Source organism: Fukomys damarensis, unplaced genomic scaffold (assembly GCF_012274545.1).
Source record: "Fukomys damarensis isolate Sample0158 unplaced genomic scaffold, DMR_v1.0_HiC HiC_scaffold_24, whole genome shotgun sequence".
NCBI classification, from domain to species: Eukaryota; Metazoa; Chordata; class Mammalia; order Rodentia; family Bathyergidae; genus Fukomys; species Fukomys damarensis.
In genome coordinates this window covers 67,215,711-67,235,476 of record NW_022900936.1, presented here as the reverse complement: position 1 = coordinate 67,235,476, position 19,766 = coordinate 67,215,711, and the positions used below count along the sequence as shown (strand labels likewise).

At 49.0% G+C, this 19,766-nt stretch overlaps 1 protein-coding gene across 3 annotated transcripts in view; it reads left to right on the top strand.

Moving 5' to 3' along the window:
• Window positions 1–19,766, top strand: part of Mylk (myosin light chain kinase) — a 224,230-nt gene that overhangs the window by 157,627 nt on the left and 46,837 nt on the right. For all 3 annotated transcript variants that reach the window (XM_010618082.3, XM_010618079.3, XM_010618089.3), the window contains one exon: window positions 7,353–7,439. In XM_010618082.3, coding sequence (XP_010616384.1) covers window positions 7,353–7,439 — 87 coding nt within the window. The remainder of the gene's footprint in view (window positions 1–7,352; window positions 7,440–19,766) is intronic.

Below are 19,766 nucleotides of genomic sequence, written 5' to 3'. Positions count from 1 at the left end.
TTGTGTCCTGGCAACTTGACCTGGGAAACTTACTTCTGACAGCCACATGCTGACCCCACCCATCTATAAACTAGAAGGAAGCTAGCCTGCTGATGAAGTTACCTGACTTGAGAACTCTTTCCTCTTGGATTCCTATTTACATGACTAGAGTCAGGCAGGAGAGCAATACATTCTCCTAATCTGTAAAGTGTCAGCACCTTTTCCAGATTGTTTGCAAAATGGAATTTCTTCTTTCCCTGCAGAATACATTCGGGAGTTCTTTTCTTTAAGTTTAGGAAATTCATTTTGCAACCCAAGGGGCTTTGTTTCCCAGAGGTCAGCTGGAAGATTCTGCCACTCTCCCTGAGAGATGGCCATCATCATTTGTCTCTAGTTCCTTCAAAGGCAGCTGCAAACTGAAAGCTGCGTCTAGGAAGAACCCGGAATGATAGAAAAGGGACCAGCTGAGATAACAGGACTGACTTTCAGTTAATTGGGTTTAGTTTTGATTTGTTTTCAGAGAGAGAAAAAGGGCAACCCTCTCTACCCCTGCCCTCTCATTCCTGTGCTTGGAGATATGTCAGTGTCCTGCATGCTGGGTGGCTTCTTAGAGCAATGCTGAGCCCTATTTCCTCATCAAGACCCATCTCCAAGCAAACAGTAAAGGGCCAGGGTCTCCCTGCTGCCTTTCAGCACTGTTTTGGTTGTGCTATACCCAAATGGTTAAGCGTCCTGTCTTCATTCTGTCCTCCCCTCCTCTGTCCTACTCATTCCCTAGGCATTCCACTCAGAAATCCCAAGGAGGCCAAGGACCCTTGGAACATGTAAGCCAAATTTGGAGTGTATGTGGACTACAGCATCTTTTTTTAAGAGAGGGGTCCACATTTATATTCATATTCTCAGGAATCATAAATCCGACTACTCTGAAAGAACTAGTTGCCCTAAGGAGCAGCCAGGATTGAATGTCAAGCTCAGTAACTATGTATCTTTCCATTGGCTCTCCTGCCTGGCCACTGGGTAGGACTAGTCCTGTATCCTCCCAAGGGGCAGTGAGGTCCCTTTTCAAGGTGCTGTCAACTGCCCAATACAACTCAGGAGGACCCCTAGAGTCACTCAGTGTTACTCAGCCTGTGCTGAGGCTTTACTCACAAAGCCCCATCTGTAACCAATACAATGATGCATTGCAAGACCTCATAAAGAGGAGTCCAGGGGAGCTCAGTGCCATTCTGTGTCAGCCACACTACTACTTCTCTGTTTTTTTGGCAATGGGGATTGAACCTAGAGTCTTTACAGTAAGCTACATCCCTAACCCTTTTTTTTTCCTTTGGTACCAGGGATCGAACTCAGGCCCTTGTGCTTACGAGGCAGGCAGCGGAACCACTGGGCTAAATCCCTGGCCCTCTAACCCTTTTTTTTAATGTTCTACTTTTTTATTTTGAGACGGGGTCTTGCTAGATCACTAAGTTGCCCAGGCTGGTCTCAAACTTGGCAACTTTCCTACCTCAGCTTCCTAGAGAGCTGGGATTGTAAGCATGTACTACCATGCCCAGCTTCTTTTCTTATGTAGTAAAGTCAGGGAAGTAACCTCAGTAAAGCAGCACATCTGGCTTTTAAAATCATGTTGATTGGAACTTTTTCTGTGAAAAAAAAAAAGTATCTGTACACATTTTATTTTCTTTCCCCCTGTAGTGGGCGTTAAATCCAGGACCTCCCACGTGCTAGGTGAGCACTCTACCGCTTAGCTACATGCCCAACCCTATTTTAATTTTTGGAGGGCGGGGACAGAGTCTTGCTAAATTGCCTGAGCTACCTGCAACTTGCCATCATCCGCCTCAGTCTCCAAGCATCTGGAATGATAGGTGTGTGCCACTGTGCCCAGCTGGTACACTTTCTTGATTACTGTTATACTATCTCTCCCCTTAAACTCATTAGAAGGCAAGTGTCAACTTATCCCATCCAAAGGGAGCAGAAGCCTTGTGGGTAAGAAAATTCACCCAGGAGAGGGAAAGCTGACCTTCAGTGCCTGCCATGCCATTTTACATTTCCAGTTTATGCAGCATGGACAGATGTTCTTTCTCAGTGAGCAAACCAGGCTCAGCAAGGGCCCACGGCCTCCTCAGATCACACAGACACTACACACTCCATGCCGACAAGAGCTCCACTGAAGTATCCTGGCAGGACCCAGCTGTGTCTGGTGCCTTTCTGTGACCTGATACAGTTCCCATGCAGGGATCCACATGGCTGGTCCCACTCCCCAAGAGACACTCATCTCCCTGCTCCTAACCCTCCCTTCTGAGACGCCCTTCCTCACATGGCACTGAGTGACTCGTTGCTTGTGATCAGATCCAGATGAGAGGTGGAGAAGTCCTTTTTATGCCAGCATCCACAGACAGGAGTCAGAAGCCACCCTGGCCCTTGGCAGGCTTGTCCTGCTCTTTTCAGCTGAGGCCCCCTTCCCTAGGCACCCAACCTAAGAGGCAGTGAAAGTGGGGCTTCCTGAGCATGGAGGGTGGTCCATGTCTTTAGGAGAGGAGGCTCCAGTGGGCACCTATGCCATTATTCATCATTCAGCGAATACTTGAGTGCCCACTGTGCCCAGCACTGCTCTCAGGTCTGGTGTTACCAGCAGTAAGTGAAACATAAAATGTACCTGCCCTCGGGACCTGACATTCCACAAAGGGATGGGGGACAGCAGTGCAGATGAACAGATGTGTCATCAGCTTGGGGACTACCTCGCACTGTGAAGTACAGCTGAATAAGGGAGAGGGTGGTCACTGAGGCCTCTTTTGAGATTGGGACATTTGAACAGAGACCTGCAGGAAGTGAGAGAAGGGTAACCACTAAGAAGAAAGAGGTAACAGCAAAATTGTGTTTGTCCATTCCAGGAAAAGGAAGGAGACCAGGCTCGTGGGCTATGAGCCAGGGCAAATCAGTAGGAAATGAAACTATGGACCAGCTCTGTAAGGCAGTGGGTAGGGAAGGTTGTGACAGAGAAGCCAGATTTTATTCTGAGTATGGTGGAACAGTGCTGACACCTGATCACTCACGGCGTCTTTGGCTGGTAAGACTCAGGGAAGGTAGGAGAGAATGGAGATCAGATGGCAGGAGGCCATGGCACCTTAGACTAGATTAGTACTGGAAGAGATTAGTATTGGATTCATAATCTAGTCTTATGCAGAGATAGTAGGATTCTCTGATGAACTGGATGTTGGGGGGGTATCTGACACCTTCATCTAGTCAAAGTCTGCATTTTCATGGAGGAGTGAAGACCAAGCGTGGTACCAGAAGGCAGGGGCTGGGGACAGTCAAGAGTTTTGTACCTGTGAAGGTGAAGATGCCCCAGGGGGCCTGGTAGGCAGGTATTTGGATAAATCTGAAGCTGAGGAGGGAGGTCAGGGCTAGAGGTAGGATATGGGGAGTCACCCACATACTGTGATCACTGAGGGCTCTGGGATTGAAGGTGTCCAGGGCTGAATGTGGATGGAAATGGGATGAGGGAGGAGGTCAGAGGCCAACACTGAGAGGTAGGGGCAAGACAGAGATCTGCAAAGAAATTGCCACAGGGGGAGAAGAAATCCAAGACAGAGTCCTAGAAGCCAAATGGTGAGACCCTCAAGAAAAAAAGAATAACCAGGATAAATGTGTCAAGTGCTGCTGCTCAGGAAAGGTGTGACTGAGTACTTAGCCATTGGATGTGGCCGTGACCTTAACCAGGGGGCTTCCAGAAAGTAACAGCCTCACTGGGAGTTAGTCGACATCCCCCTGACTAACTGGGTGGGGATCTACACCAAAGCCTCGGCTTCCACCCACTGCTGTCCACCTGTCACCAAGACCATCAGGACCTCTGATTACTGCTGAACTGACCTTATTTCACCCTTCCTTTGTTGGGGTCAGCTATGCCATGTTCCGCAGTCCATTTTCACTCTCACATTTATTTTTGAAGGCATCGCGGGAAGCTATGGGTATTAGGTTAAACTAAACAGAACTGCTGTTTTTTTTTTTTTTTTTTTTCCCTCACTGAGGATCAAACTCAGGACCTTGTGCTTTCGAGGCAGGCAGCAGAACCACTGAGTTAAATTCCCAGCCCAGAACTGCTGCTTTTGTAGGTCTGAAGTTCTTAATATTGGTGAATGGTATAGTTCCACCTATTGTGAGCTTCTAAAGCACTCAGCACAGAGCTTATGTGAAGTACGTTGCAAGTAAATGTCATGTATTATTTTACAACTCCCTTCTCTTTTGTTCTCATACTGAGGTGTTATTATTCCCTTTTTCCAAGTGAAAAAGATCAGGCACAGAAAAGTTCAGGAACTTACCCAAGGACACATAGTCATTAAATAGTGGAGCCATAAAGGAGCTCAAGTTTCTCAACCAGAAAGCTGTCTCTGTTCTACCACACTGCTTACTTGCAGTGGAACAGAGACCCCAAGAAGGAGAAGTGAGCCATCTTGAGAGAGGATGGAGCCCAGACTTCCATCCTGCCCCCTAGTGGGGCTCCTGAAACTCAGGCCTTCTTCCTGATGCCTCCCCAAATCTCATTTCCCCAATAGGGTCAGAGCCAGGGATCAACCTCTTGAGGGAAGCAAAAGAAAAAATGCCACCTTGAAGGACTCCAGAGCTAGTCCTAGCCCTAAAGTGGAAGGGGTGAGGCACTGCCCATATAAGGACAAGTTTCCCTCTCTTCAGCAGCTCCCCGACTTCCCCACACCTCCATCTTCCTCCCCATGCTTCTTCAGGGGCACAACCAGGCCAGCAAAGGACTCCAGCCCTAGGGCCCAGATCTAGAAACAAAGTTCAGTTTCATCACAAAATGATTAAAATAGACCAAAAATACAAGCTGCTCTTAAAGTTTTATTACTATTATTTTTATCCCCTGGGCAGCAGTGTGAGCACAAAGCTGTTTTTGATTAAGTGCTTGGTCCTTCCAACCCTTTCCTCACTGTGGTTCTCACAGAGGCCTAGTGGCTCCACGTCCTGGCACAGGCACAGCTCCCAAGGAGCTGGCATTTGAGGGAGGGGCTGACTATGGGTCTCCAGGTCTGCGGTGTGCCTGGTTTGAAAGAGAAACCTGAGCCTGTTCACAGCCAGATGGAAAGATAAGTTCAGCAAGGCTTCCCAAGCAAGGCTCAAAGCACCACCAGGCAGTGCCTTGCACATCCAGTGAATGAACACACAGCTCCCCAGAGCCCAGGGCAGGGGCTGGTCGCAGCCACAGGGCTTTCTGAAGGCAGAGAACATTCAGGCTGATTCAGCAGGAGGGGAGGGAATGCAATTAGCTGGAGGAGTGAGTTTTTTAGGTACATGGCTGTTCTTGGCTCTCCGAGGCACTCTGCATTATCCCTTTGGGCTTGGGACGCTGTGCATTACAGAAAATAAGAGTCGTTCCCTTTGTGCAGATTGGAAACGCAAACACTGGGCAGTTGAAGTGATTTGCCCATGTTTTCAAGGCTGCTGATGACAAAGCCAAAATCAGAACTGTGCTCTCTTGGTCCCTACAGTGAGGATTCTTGGAAGGAAGCCCAGCGTGACCCAGGAAGGCAAAAGGAATCTCAGTCCCTGCTGCCCTTCTTTCAGGAGCCCAGGAAAACTGGGCTTCTCATCCTTTGCTTGTTTGTGCCCCAGTTTCTTCATCAGTAAAGAAAGAACCCTTCTTTTTCTTTCTCTGCTTGGTGCATGCTGTGGGACTTACCCGGAGCAAGAGATTGCTGAAGAAAGGGGTGCAGAACTATGTTCACACCCTGTGCTCTACTCTTCTTGTGGGAAAGGTGGCAAAGAAAGGAAGAAATTTCTGGGTGCACCTCTCTTTAAAGCCCTGGGGGCGTCCTGCTTCTTCACTTGTGTCCCCATGAAACTGATGCCCTGGAGTGCCAACTCCCCACACCCCAGCTTGGCAATGTGGGTCCTCGATCTGGGGCTCCTTTGTTCTTCCAGAAGTTGGTGAGAGTAGGGCAACACAAAGCAGGGAAGGAAGAAAGGTAATGGCTGGGTTATCAGGTGCTGCTTAAAAAGACATCTTTCATCTTTGTCCTTCACCCCATACCCCATCATATAGCACTAGAAGTGCTGGGTGAGGCCTGGACTGGACCACTCCTGCAGTGGCACAGCTAGGTTCGGCCATCTTTGGTGAGGATCACAACCCAGAGGCCTCTGATTCTGCCCAGAGCCCATGGAGAACAGCAGGCGTTAGGTGGAAAGGAAGCCTGGCTGGTGTTAGTGTTCAGAAGCAGTGCTGTTCTAGAACAGGAAGAGGACCTGGATGCCATCTAGAGGGCAAAGTGCATCCAATTGGGAATCAGTCCACAGGCTGGAGGGGGTCTGTCCTCAGCCTCTCCATTCTGTGCTCTGAGTATCCTGGAGGCAGGGCCAATGAGATGGCTCTTCCTCCCCAGCCAGACCACAGGAATGTGGTCAGAGCCTCAGCTGGAAAGTCCCCCTCCTCCCTCTGAGCTTCCTCTCAGGAGCAGGAAGAAGAGGACAGGAAGGGGCTGGGGGAGGCACCCCTAGCTTATCCTCAAAAAGTTTTCCTTATGGGGAAAGGAAGCAGTGAAAACGCTGGAGTGTGGTGACAGCTGTTCCACCAGCAACTTTTTATCTGAGTTCTGAGTAGTTTTCCTGCAATGTCTTAAATTCCAGTCTCCTCTTGTCCCAGTGGAAGCCTTTTTGGCCCAGCTCTGCCCTGCACAGAGTGACTTTCCCTGCTGCCAGACGAGGGTTTCCTCCAGCGTTGTCAGGCTTTGCCATAGCAAGGAAGAGGGAACATGAAGCAGAGGCCTGAGGAGCTGTGTGCCCACCTGCCCAGCATGGCCAGTCTCCTAGGCCAACGGCTGCTGCAGGGTCTTCCAGGGCCTGCCTTGGAGAGGGGTTGCAGTGGCCCTCACCTCAGTCTCAAGGTGAAAGTTGCTTGCTACTGCTCTAGGCCTTATCTGGCCCGAGCACAAAGCAAGTCTGCAAAATCAGAGACCACAGCTTCCTGCCATCTGTGAGCCCAGGGATAGGGACCAGGTCTCTCCTTCCTCAGTGTGAGACCTTTCCCTACAGAGTGCACTCCAGATCAAGGCCCAAGGAAAGAAAGGCTGGTTATCTGAAGCAGAGGGGGCAACTGCTCTAGCCCTGCCAGCTGTGTTATTTCTGGCGGCCTGTGCTACCACTGTTAACTAGCTCCCAGTAACCTGTCCATCCAGCTTGCCAGGCCAGCTGCTCCTGACACCTAATTTTTCGGCCTTGAGGAGCGCTCTCCTTCACTGCTTCTGCAGAGGCAGTGCTGGCCTCAGGGTGGAGTGCTGGCCTGGTGGATGTGGGATTCTGACTGAGCTGTGTCCTCTGCCCTGATCCTTGGACAGCCACTGACTGATGTTGTGTTGTCTGTTTTCTTTCAGATGCACCAGCCAGAGAGAACACCAAGGCCCCGGAGATGAAATCCCGGAGGCCCAAGAGCTCTCTTCCCCCTGTGCTAGGAACTGAGAGTGAGTACTGGCCTGGCTTCCCCTCGCAGAGGCAGGGACCCCTGGGACCATGTGTGACATCAGCAGAGCCCCTGCCCCCTGAGCACCCATTTTTGCCCATGCCTCAGGATGCCCAGCGCCTCCTGGGGACCAAGCCAGTGGCCTTTTCTTGACCCACCGCACCCTACCACCATCTTGTTTGCCCCCCTACCCAGGCCCCCTCGGCTCACTTGGGCCCTTTTTATTTGTCATCCGAACCTCCACAGCAGCTGTTCTGAATTGCTGCGTGGTGATACAGCCTTTCCAGGGAGCCCTGTCTAAATTGTAGCAGTGATCATTGCATCCCAGTCTGAAGTATCCAGTGGTCCCAGAACCCTCAAAGTCCCTTCTTGCCTGTCTGAGCCCTGGACCTTCCCACCGTGCTGTGCCCATGAGTGTCCCGGCTGGTGCCTCTGTGTCCCAGCCCTGCCTCCCACCTTCCTTACTCTGCTTCATACTCAAGCAGCACTGAGCCCCTCACTGAGCACAAGCCAGCCCAGGCTTCTTCCTGCAGGCCTTCGCTCTGGCCCCTCTCTCCACTGGGTACCTTCCTGGCTGAATTCCTCCTCCCTGCGGCTCCTACAGCGTCAGCACCTCCCTCTTCCACTGACCGCCTCCCTTCCCCATGTCCTCACCTGGGCCCTCAGAATAACGAGTGCTGTGCTCGTGGCAGACCCTCACTCGTGTCTCCAAGTCAGTGTGGCTTAAATAGTCAAGGGAGAGGGGACCTTCTGACCAAGACATTACACAGCCTCCTTTCTCTTCTTGGATCTCAGCTTCCCCCAGGGCCTACTTATCCACATTGCTTTTACAGGTCTGTAGAAATGTGTCATTGTATAAACTTAAAAAGAAAAAAATGAATGATTAGTTCTAAGACAGTATATTTAATTCGTAGTATTAATATATTCATCTTTATACTAGATCAGTTGTAAAATATATACTTTATATACTTTAAAATATATGTTTAGTTTTTTTAATGGAGAAAGGGGCCCATGAAGGCAGAAGTCCCTGAAACCCTCAGAAGTCGTAACTTAGCCCTGGCTTTGACTATGATTATTAGTGTAATTTTGTTAGCAAAGGTACCCTTTGACTCTTGTAATTTTAACAAGTTGCTCAGTGGCTTGGAGTCCCCAGCACACTTTGTTTTAAAGCCAGCAGAAGATAAGACACACTCTCATTTACCCATACTAAGAGAGGGAAGTTACCTACCCTAATTGCTTCAAAGGCCTTTTCTCTTTTCCCATTACAAGGCAGTGTTATGACATTACTTTATTCTCTTCTTTCTTTGTATTTGTAAAGCAATGTATTTGGTGATGGTTTGGGATTCTTTGTACACTGACCAGCCTGAGAATTAGGGAGTAAGGAGAGAATGGAAGGGGGCTCTCGGGCCTCGGTGGGTGGGTGGGCAGCCAAAGTGAAGTGAGAACTTCCTGTGAGCTTTTAATCACAGTGAGTTAAACATCTGTGAGAATCACGGAGGAGTCACTGTTAAGGGTGGGCATTTAATATGTTGTTGGAAATACAGAAACCAAACTAAGAAGAACCTACAAGGAACGGGTTAATAGTTTTATTTTCCCAAAGTCCTACCTGGGCCCTGCTGTTAGTTATAGGGCACTGTGAGCAGGCAAGATGTCACTCTTAGAAGAGTACGGTGACTGTGTCTTGGGGATGACAGGTTGGCTTGCCTCCGGGTCCCCAGCTCTTGAAACCCCATTCCAGTGTGATCCTGAGGGAGGTGAGGCAGAATCAGAGGCAGCTGTAGAGGAGAAAAACAGGAGCAGGACTGAGCACACATGAAGCTGGCTCTGTCCCAGAGGGCAGGAGGCTGTGGAAAACCCCAGTCAAGTTGTCCTCACCCCACTCCAGAGCACTGGCAGCCCTGGCTGCAAATTAGACTCACCTGGGGAGCTTGGAAATCAGCACTGCTGTACCCCAAACCAATTAAATCAGAACCAAGCTGGAAAGTGGCTGCCCAGAGAGGAGCGGGGACCCACTGTATCTCTTGATACACTTGAGTGGCAGGAGGGGATTTCCTGCTGCCTCTGAAACATGGAGCTTCCTCCTGCCCCTCACCCAGCATGCTCAGAGTGTCTCAGTGCATCAGGGGCACAAGCAGGACACCGGTGAGATGGAGGAGCAGGGCTGGCAGGGAGTGTTTCCCCTCACATTCCTGACAGATTTGGTCCCAGCACTGCCTGTCTGCAGGGGGAGAGGCTCACTGTGTAGACAGCCTCCGTGCTGGAGTGACCAACATTGCACCCTACAGAATGGGAGCGCGCATCTCCACGCACCCTTGAGGTCACTTCTCATGCTTTTGCTGTCCTCTTAGACCTGAGGGCATTGACAGGATGGTTGGGTTCCTCTACACCTGCACCTCCCACCCTCTTGTCCTTCAGAAGCCTTCACCCCAGTGCCAGAGAGATACCTTGGGGCTTGGTTCCCAGAGCTTTCTGAGGAGGTGGCTGCCCACAGGTAGGAAGTGAGTAGGATGTCCTTTAGGTCTACAGCCCCAGTTTTTTCTCTTTTGGGGATAATTTATTGCTTATGAATTACATACATAATATGTGCATGCAGTCTTGTTTAAGCATTTTAAACAATGTAGAAATATATTGAGTACAGTGTGAAAGTTCTCTTTCCTCAACCCCTAATTCCACTCACCCGCAGATATATTCACAGTGACTTTTTTCTGTGTATTTACATATATGTAAATATGCAAATACATTAATCATGTGATCTGTACACCCGGGTCACCTGCCCCTTTCTCACAGCACTGCCGTGAGATGAGGCATGTCCCGTTCCATGAGTGGTCTGGCTGTGTTGTGGGCTGAGTGATACCTAACCTAAGGGGGCATCTGTCTTCCCAATGGAGGGGCAAGTGGTCTCCTGTCAGACAGATCGTGGCCCTGTCCCACTCTGTGACTCAGCTGTCGAGAGTGGGAGCAAACAGTGCTCATCCACTCTGCAGCCTGGGAGCCCCACCGGCCAGTCCCTGAGGAGCCGGAGTGGGAGGGAGGCCAAGCCTCTCTACCCCATTCCAGCTTTCCAAGCAGATGAGCTCACAAGTGCTGTAACCATACAGGCACTGTGCACACATACAGGAGGGAGCTGGAGGTGGTTTGGGAGATTGGGCAGGTCGTGAAGGAGGACAGAAGCGTAGCTGATGTGGTTTAGTGTGAGAGGAGGCAGGAGCTGGGGTGGGGGCTGCACAGATCCTCGGGTGGTGGCTGTCAGGGCAGCTGAGTTGAGTGACCCAGGACATTTTGAGTTCCTGCACACAGCCGTCACCTTGGTACTCCATCTGTGTCACTTCTGCCGAGCCCCATGCTTCATGTAGTAGTTGTTCCCATGTCACAGATGAGAGCAACTGAGCCTTAGAGGTGAAGCTGTCCTGCCCAGGGTCTCCCAGCTAGACAGGACAGGGCACTGTCCCTGCTGTGTATCCCAGTCACCACCCCTTGTGCCTCGCCATAGTCTCAGCCAACTGTATAGTCCACACGAGGTGGGCAGTGCTCCTGGAGGCCCTGGGGCAGCAAGAGGAGCTGGCCCATGGGGCTGGCAGAGGCCGGGCTACCCTGAGAGCAGGGGAGGAGAAGGGCAACAGCTGGCGTGCGACCCTGGATCGAGAGGCCTGCCAGAGGCTCACTACACCTCTCGGTGCAACTTCTGAATAGCTACTTTGATATAATTTCAACGTTATAGGACATCTGCAACGATGGAACAAGGAAGTTTTGTATCCTCTTTACTTAAAATTCACCTTTACATTTTGTTCCATTGTTTTATCATTCTCTGTGTATATATCAATATATTTGCATTTAGATGGAGACTATATTAGAGAGACTGTGCCTTGAACTTCTGATTCATCACGTGTCTCTTAACAATATAACAACAATGCAGTTGTTGAAATCAGGCACCCTGACATTGAACCAATGCCGTTATCTAATCAGTTCCCAGTCTGCTCTCCATTTTTGTCAATTAGCCCAATGATGTCCTTGATGGCTGTCTTTTTCTCCGCCTTGTAGGAATTTAATACCAACACTCCTGGAACATTTTATTTACCACTCCAGCCCAGAGTAGGTCGTCTCCTATCCTGAAGTCAGAAGGGGGAGATACACACAGGCCCAGAAGAGCACCCGGACTCCCTCACCTGAGATGGAGGAGTGGGGGGCTGGGAATCCAGGCACCTCTGGTGTGTGATCAGTCCTGGGGCAACACTCAGGCATGGGGCATAACAAGAAGGTCACTAGGGGATGAGCCGGGCATGGTGGCACACACTTGTAATCCAAGCTCTTTGGGAGGCGGAAGCAGGAAAATCAAAAGTTGGAGTCTAGCCTGGATAACTTAGAGATTTAGCAAGATCCTGTCTCAAAAAATAAAAAGGAGCTGGGGATGTAGCTCAGTGCAGAGGCCCTGGGTTCAATCCCCAGTACCACCACCACCAAAAAAAAAAAAAAAAAAAAAAAAAGCAGGAGACAAATCTTGTTTCTCCCACTAATTAAATAGGTGGCCTTAGTCAAAGTCCTCCATTCTTCTGGATCATGGTCTCCTCACCTCTCCAGTGGGGTATTTCCCTGGCTGACCCCAGGCCTTTCCCAGCTTTGTGTGGCACGGTTCAGGTGAGGATGGCTGACTCTCCTTCTGGTCTGTCATCTCTTGGTGTGGAGAAATCTGGAGCCACTGTGGACACACGAGGGTTACATACAGTGTGAGCATCCACAGGGAGGGGCCTTAATGGAAGGACCAGGTTTGAGGTGTTCCAGCTGGCAGGGAGCTGGATGAGGGGTATTCTAAGGAGTCTTGCCTGAAGAAAGATAAGCATGCTGCTGCCTATGTGTAGGACAGATTAATGGAACTTGAGAAGTGACTTTAGAAAATACAATCGAGGGCTGGGGATTTAGCTCATTGGCACCATGCCTGCCTCACAAGCACAAGGTTCTGAGTTTGATCCCTGGTACCACCAATAAGTAAAAGAAAGAAAGGGAAAGGAAAGGAAAAGAAAAGACAATTGAAGCAGAGTATGATGGCTTACATCCATAATCTCAGCACTTTGGGAGGCTGAGGCAAAAGGATAGCGAGTTTGAGCCCAGCCTACGCAACTTAGTGAGACCCTGGCTCAAAATAAAAAAAGGATAGGGAAGGGCCGGGGATTTAGTGCAACGGTTCGGTGGCCTGCCTCGCAAGGGCAAGGACCCAAGTTTGATCCCCGGTACGAAAAAAAAAAAAAATGATAGGGAAGAGTGAAGCGGGTAAAGAGCAGGCAGGGGTATGGGGAAAAAACAAAAACCAAGATATATCATATAAAGGTACAAGATCCCAATGATAAATGTAACTATTGTTTGCTTTAAATGTACCAATAAACTTAATGGAAAAATAAATTTCAAAAAGGGCTGGAAATATAGCTCAGTGCAAAGGCCCTGGGTTAAATCCCCAGTTTTGAAAAAAAAAAAACATGAGGGAAGTAACCTGGGGTTGTAGCTCAGGGGTAGAGATTATACCGAGCATGTGTGAGGTTATAGGTTCAGTCTCTAACATCCAGAAAAGAAAATTCAGATGAAGTGATACCAGTCTGATAACAGACTCAGGGACTACTCCTGTCAGTCTGTATGTGCTGATGACCTTTCAGAAAAGGGATAAATGATCATATCTACATGGGACTTTTATAACCTGAGCAGTTGGCCCCTGAGCAGATTCATGATACACACTTGGTTTTCTTTTTTTTTCTTCTTTTTATTGAGTTTATTGGTACAGTCTAGGTATACAGTACAGTTACATTCATCATTGGGATCTTGTACCTTTACATAATAGGTCTTGATTCTCATTTTTTCCCCTTGTCCCTGCCCTCCCTTCACCCCCTCCTCCCCTCCCCATTTACAAACACTTTATTTCCATTTTTTCAGTTTCTCATATTTTTTTCCTCTCCCTTATTACCTTTCCCCCACCCTTCCCACTTTCCCTACACCTTGGTTTTCTAATCAATTCATGAGTTGCTCTGCTCTAAGGGTCCCAGCCCCCTCTTCGGTCTGTGACTTGTGGACGATGCGGGTACAGCAGCCCTTGTATTCTATGCCTAGCTTTGAGCTCAATTCTGATGTTGGTCACTTTGGACCGTCCCAGTCACCGTGATGGACCATCTCAGAGTACAGTGCTTTTAGCTTTCTTTGTCTTGGCCTCCTGTGTGTCTCTCTCTGAAACCAAAAGTCAAGTCAACTTGAAAGCGTCTCTGGATATCAGTGTTTTTGCGAAGGTATTCCTAGGGTCAAATCCTTCTTTTAAACATTGCAGGCCACGGACAGGCCATGAAAAATGCTAAATCCTGGAAAAATTCAAAGGGCTAGGAGCAAATGCTAGAAAGGCTGGGACTTGGCATCAGGGTTTGTCTGACTGAAAAATCCCGGATCCCAGAGTGGAGCTCGGATTTTTCCATGACACTCTGAAAGTGAGCACCAGCCCCACAAACCCCCAACCCACACATTGGTGTGTGGTGTGACAGTGCCTGGCAGCCCTGTCCTCACATACATGCGTGGAGTCTACCCTCTGGACACCTCCTTCCAGCTTCTCACCTGGCTCCTCCAGGCAGATGGGTCCTCCCCACGTGGCACCTAGGGGGCATCACCAAGCAGTGCTGTCCCGCTGGTCCAGCCATGGCTCTTTCACAAACATCCTGACATTTTCATGTCCCAGGACCTTGGGAATGGGTATTAGGAGCTGTGTTCCTCTGGAATCTTCTAATATGACCACCTTGAGGGGAGGTGAGTAGGAAGTTTTCCCAGAGATGCCAATTCTGGGAAAACATTCACTATTTCCCCACATGTCTATAAGGATTTATCGAAGGGGGATAGTTTGTGCAGCAGGGGAGGGGGCCAAGGGACCCAGGGCCTTGAACCTGCCCAGCCCCAGGAAGTAGGATTCAGCCTTTCAGCCCAGGCTTCTCCATCACCCATGGGGCAAGTGCTCATCCATACTCATCCAGCCTGTGTCCCTTTCAGGAGCCTTTGGCCAAAAATGAATGTTGATTTTGGGTTTGTTGGGTTTGAAGGTTTGATGTCTATTTTTAGTTAACTACCTAAAAAGGGAAATGTCCCCAGAGAGGCAGAGATCCAGGGACCTGTCTGTACCAAGACTGTTAACATGAGCTCCCTAACTCTCCTCTCAGACCCTTTCCCTCTCTGGGGCAGGGACACACATGTGCCTTTAGACTGAGTAGCCTGGAAGCTTCTGTGAGGGATAAAACCCTCCCTCCCAGAACAGAAGGAGGATTCTCGAGGCCAGGACTAGGTTCAGCTTGGGCAGGTGCAGGTTGAAGCAAAAGACAGAGGAGCCAGACATAAGATTTGATTGGGCAGTTGTGCCCCAGCTTTCCCAGGAGGCTTCCAGATCCAGTACTTGGTTCATGATGACTTTGTCAGGTTGTGTCCCTTCTCCCCTCAGTCTCTGGCCTAATGGAAGGCTCAGCACCTGACAGTTTTGATCTAGGAGGTAACAGAGCAGACACTTCCTTGTCCCAGGAAGTTGCCTAACAATTCAAGTCCCTGGGCTATCTCTCAACATCAGAGCCCAGGGCTAGGTAGGATATTCCTTGGGATTTCTCAGATTCACAGAGACCCTTGGGGCTCTACTCACTCCCTTTTTGGCCACTTGTTAAGCATGGGCCAGGCACTCTGTCCACAGTAGGGATGCAGAAGGTGAACCCTGATCCTATCCCCAGGCACCTGCCATGGTATGTGTATGTTGGGACAGTTTCAGCAGTGACAGAGCTTCAGATGAGTGCTGTGATGGCCCCACCTTGGAGTCATGCTTGCTGAGCTGAGACCTGCCTGAAGAGGGTGCAAGAGCCAGCCAGGGGAAGGGGGATCCTCATGTGCAAAGAGCTGAAGGCCAGAGATGGGTGCAGGAGAAACTAGAAGACCTTCAGTGTGGAATACAGAGTAGTGCCATCCAAAGGACAGCTCAAGGACCACTAGTGGTACCTGGAAGCCTGGAATCTATTTTTAACAAGTTTATAGGTCACAATAATGCATGCTAAACTTTGAGGACCATGGTTACTGAGTATAGAGGGCGTGGTGAAGGGTGTTCCCAGATGGAAGAGAAAGAGGCGGGAGAAGCAAAGGTCAGAGCCTAGAGACCTTATAGACCAGTTGGACTTGGTCCTGAGTGGCAGGGGGTAGTCACTGAGGAGGTTTCAACAATGGAGTGACTAGCTTTGCATCTGAGAAAGCTCACTTTGGCCACCTTGTGCTAGGACAGGCCTGGAAACCAGGGGCCTAGATATAGTACACTTTGGACTGGAATGGTGATGGTAGACATGTGGAAAGTAACAGACTGAAAAGGCATTTAGTTAATGGAGTCAGTGGGCATCTGTGACTGGCTGTGGGCAGGGAGGGGGCCTTTGAAGAGACAAGGGCAAGGAGCAGTTTGGGAAAAAGATCCGGGACTTGGTACTGAACATGTGGGCTTGCATTATATGTTTGCCTTCACTGGTGGTTGGATGCAGGGCGATGGGCTCAGGAGAGAGAGCTTGCTTCAGGGAGTATGTGGGCAGGAGAGGCCACAGATAATGGACTCTTAAGAGCAGGAGTGAGTGTTTGGGGTCAGGAGTTATACACAGCTGGTGGAGTATATTTGAGTTACTCTCCCTAGGCTGAACACAAGCAAACAGAGGGGGTGTTCTCTGCCCTCCTTGCCTGACCCCTGACCAGCAGCCATTGTGGGATTTGAGAAGATGGCTGAATTTCATTTTCCTTTGAGGATAGGATATTCCTCTCTGACAGTGGCAGGTGCCAAAAACTTGGGGTGTCAGAGAAGAGGGTGAGAGACAGAGGGCCAGGAGGAATGAGATAAGGTGGGTCCTGAGGACAGGAAATGATTAGTGGCCCGAGGATCACTTGAAATTGGGGCATCTGGATCAGCAAAAGCATTTACTGGGCACCTGAACTGGAAGAAGGGGCACAAGGTGCCACCACGAGCTGCGTGTAGTCCTGGGTCTGCCATGAACTGTGCCCCAGGTGGCATGCTAAGCAGTTGAAGGAGCTAAATTTGTCCCATGGGGCAAAGAAGGAGATTATCTTCTGTTTGGGAAGGAGGGGTGAGTGGAGGACAGGCTGGTAGAGCATATACTGTATGCTATATTTACAAGATTTATTTATGCTTTCTGTTTTTTTTTTAATGAGGAAACTGAAGCTTCAAGAGGTTAAATACTGAGTTTTAAGCCACACAGCTTAGTGAGTGAACAAGCATTATTTATGAGCCAAGTCCAGCACCAGCACCCGTGTCCCTCTGCAGTTCTGCAAAGGGACAGAGAGGAGTCTCAGAAGCATGGATTTGAGGGCAGGGCAGGGCATCAGCTGGAAAGGGAAGCAGCCAGATATATGGGATGGCAGGAGGCCATGGTCCTATCTCTAGAGGGGCCATACCTGGCTTGCGCACCTTCGCAAAACACCTGACCCATATGAGAGTCCGTCTCCTTCATAAATTGTGGAGGCACCATGCTCACGTTTGATTGAGAAGCTCATGCCAAGAAACTGGGGTTTTGAATCCGGTGGCTCTTTCCCTTATGAGCCCAGAACACCATTAAATGGATTCCCGCAGATGCTTATAGAGAATACGTATAGCATGCAGAACACTGTTAACATTTAAAATTGTTTTTACTGATAAAAACTAAGCCAGCTTCAAATGCTAACCAAATCAAACAGTAGTACCTCCAGATTTACAAAGCAAACCAAAAAATGTGTCTTTTAAGCCTATTTGACTGTAACACTGAAAGATTCATGATAGGGCTGTGCCTGTACCCATATGGCTTTATCACAGCCACCAGCACAGGGCAGTACTCTGAAGTCTTCTATTCTGCTGTCTGCCTCCTTGTCCCAGGGACTGTTCCCCTCCACCTGCTCCCACCCCACCAGAGCTCATCCAGGCTGCAGCAGTCTGGGGCAGCCATCTATCTGTAGGTACCATACTGCTGCTTCAGCCACAGAATTTGTTTTCTTGGAGTTCTGGAGGTCAGAAATGTAAGATCAAGGTCTCCGGCCTTGGCTTATAGAAGGCCTTCTCCCTATACTTTCCTTCTGTGTGTATGGATGTCTACTCAGTCTCGGTCTGCCCATCGGTGTGTCTGTCTCGCTGTCTTGCTGTCCCTTTCCCTCCCCACTTCCTCTTCCTGACCTCCTCCTTAATCTCTTCTTATGAGGGCATCACTCAGAGTCCATTAGGGTCCACCCTTAGCCATTTTAACACAATCACCCCTTTAAAGTCCAAACGCAGCTATATCCTGAGGCTCTGGCCTCCTGCCCTAGAAGAGGGCCTCTCTTTCTTTGGTGGGGGGAGGAGCTCTCTAACTGGGCGTTCTTGCCCATATGCATTTGTATGCATTGGGAGGACCTCGGTTAGTGACACTGACTTTTCCTTAGTCTCACTTGGTGCCCCCGTTCACTCGGCTGCTCTCCGATACCAGCCCCGTGCTCTGGCCAACCTCCAGCAAACATTGCTTGTGGACTATGTGCCACGATTGGCTGCTGGCCTGGGCTGTCCCTTCTCGAAGTCAGAACTCCCTTAGTTCTCGGGCATCCCCCACCCCATGCTGAGCCTTCCTACTGTCCCAACTGCAGTGTCCTGCCTTTCTGCCACATTTCAGCAACCATCATGCTGACTCGATAACATCTTTTCTATTTAACTTGAAATACTGTAATTTCAGATTTATAGAAAAAATGCAAAACTAATCGAAATACTTCTTGTATGCCCTTCATCCAAGTCCCTCAGATTTTAATGATTGACTGTCTGCTTTTTCCTTCCTATATTCCCCTTACCTCTTTCTCCTTGGCCCCTCCACATACATGTATATGCACAGGTACACATATGTAAGTACATACTGTTTTATGAGCAGTTTGTAAGAAAATCGCACCCATAAACCTTGTACACTTAAATACTTTGGTGTGAGTTTTTTATAAAATCAAGGAAGATCTCAAAACCACAGCTTGATTATCAAAATAGGACATTAATATGATACTAATTTATTGACCATGTCCAAGCATTGCTATTGTCCTATAAATGTCCTGCAGGACAAGGTAGTCTAGTCCTGTGGACCAGCCAAGGTACATTGGTTTGGTTCTCTCCTCCGTACCCAATTGGTAGCATTTGCTGGGCACAGATGTCTTCAGTACGTTCTTAGCAGTAGACAGATGGCTTATGGGCGGCTATGAGCCAGGATGGCTGTGGGAAAACCATGTAGCTGTCTTCATCAGCTCTGTGATCTCACAGTGCGCTTCTGCAAGGGGTTTCCTCCTTTCAGCAGTCGTCTTGGGGCATGCAGCTGGGCGGCAGCACTCTCCCCTTGGTAGAAGCACACAGCTGGTCCTCCCCACAGCTGCCTAACCTGCCTGTGTCACAGAGCCTCTCTGCAGCCCAGGTGCCCACAGTGCTGCCCACAGTGCTGCCCCTCTGTAATCTATGGTATGTGAACCACTGTCAATAACCCACTTGTTCATTCAACAGACAGCTGCCAGGCTTATTAGGGTTACAAAGTGAGCAATAGCAGACACTAGTGGGAAGGGAAGGACAGACAGTAAGTAAAGAAACTGTATAGTTTGTCAAATGGTGATAAATGCCTGGAGGGATTACAAGTCAGAGTAAGTATAGGATGGTTAAGGAAGACAGCATTGCTGATGTGGCCTTTTTCTGTTTTTGTATTAAAGTATAATTGCCCTGCAGTAAACGTCACCATTTTTGGACAGGGTTCTGTGAGCCTTGACGAATTCAGGAAAGTTGTCAACAGACAACTTCATCGCTGCAGCACACTTCTCTGGGTCCCGTGGTTCTCAGGCCCAACCACCCCACTTCTGGCAACCACCTATCTGTCCTCTTTTCATTTAACACACAGTTCTGCCTTGTCTAGAATGTTACATGGCAGAATTGTGCAGTGTGTAGCCTTTGACTCTAGTTTCTCTTAGCTGAAGGGAAAGATAAATTATGATTCGTCCATGTTGTCTGTATTCATTGTTTTTATCGATGAGAAGTATTTCAGTGTACCATTGTGCCACAAGTGCGTCCATCCTCAGGCTCAGGATCTTGACATATCTCCTACTTTGGGACAGCTTTGTAGAAACTTCACACACGGCTGTTTGTGCAAGTTTTCACTGTACTTGCGTAAATAGGCTAGGCCACTTTTGAGCAAAGACTTAGTGAAATATGAAAACAAGAGCCAGGGATTTAGCTCAGTGGTGCCACCACCTGCCTCGAAAGTGCATGGCCTTGAGTTTGATCCCTGGTACCAAAAAAAAAAAAAAAAAAAAAAGAAAAAAAAAAAAAAACCATAAAAAAACA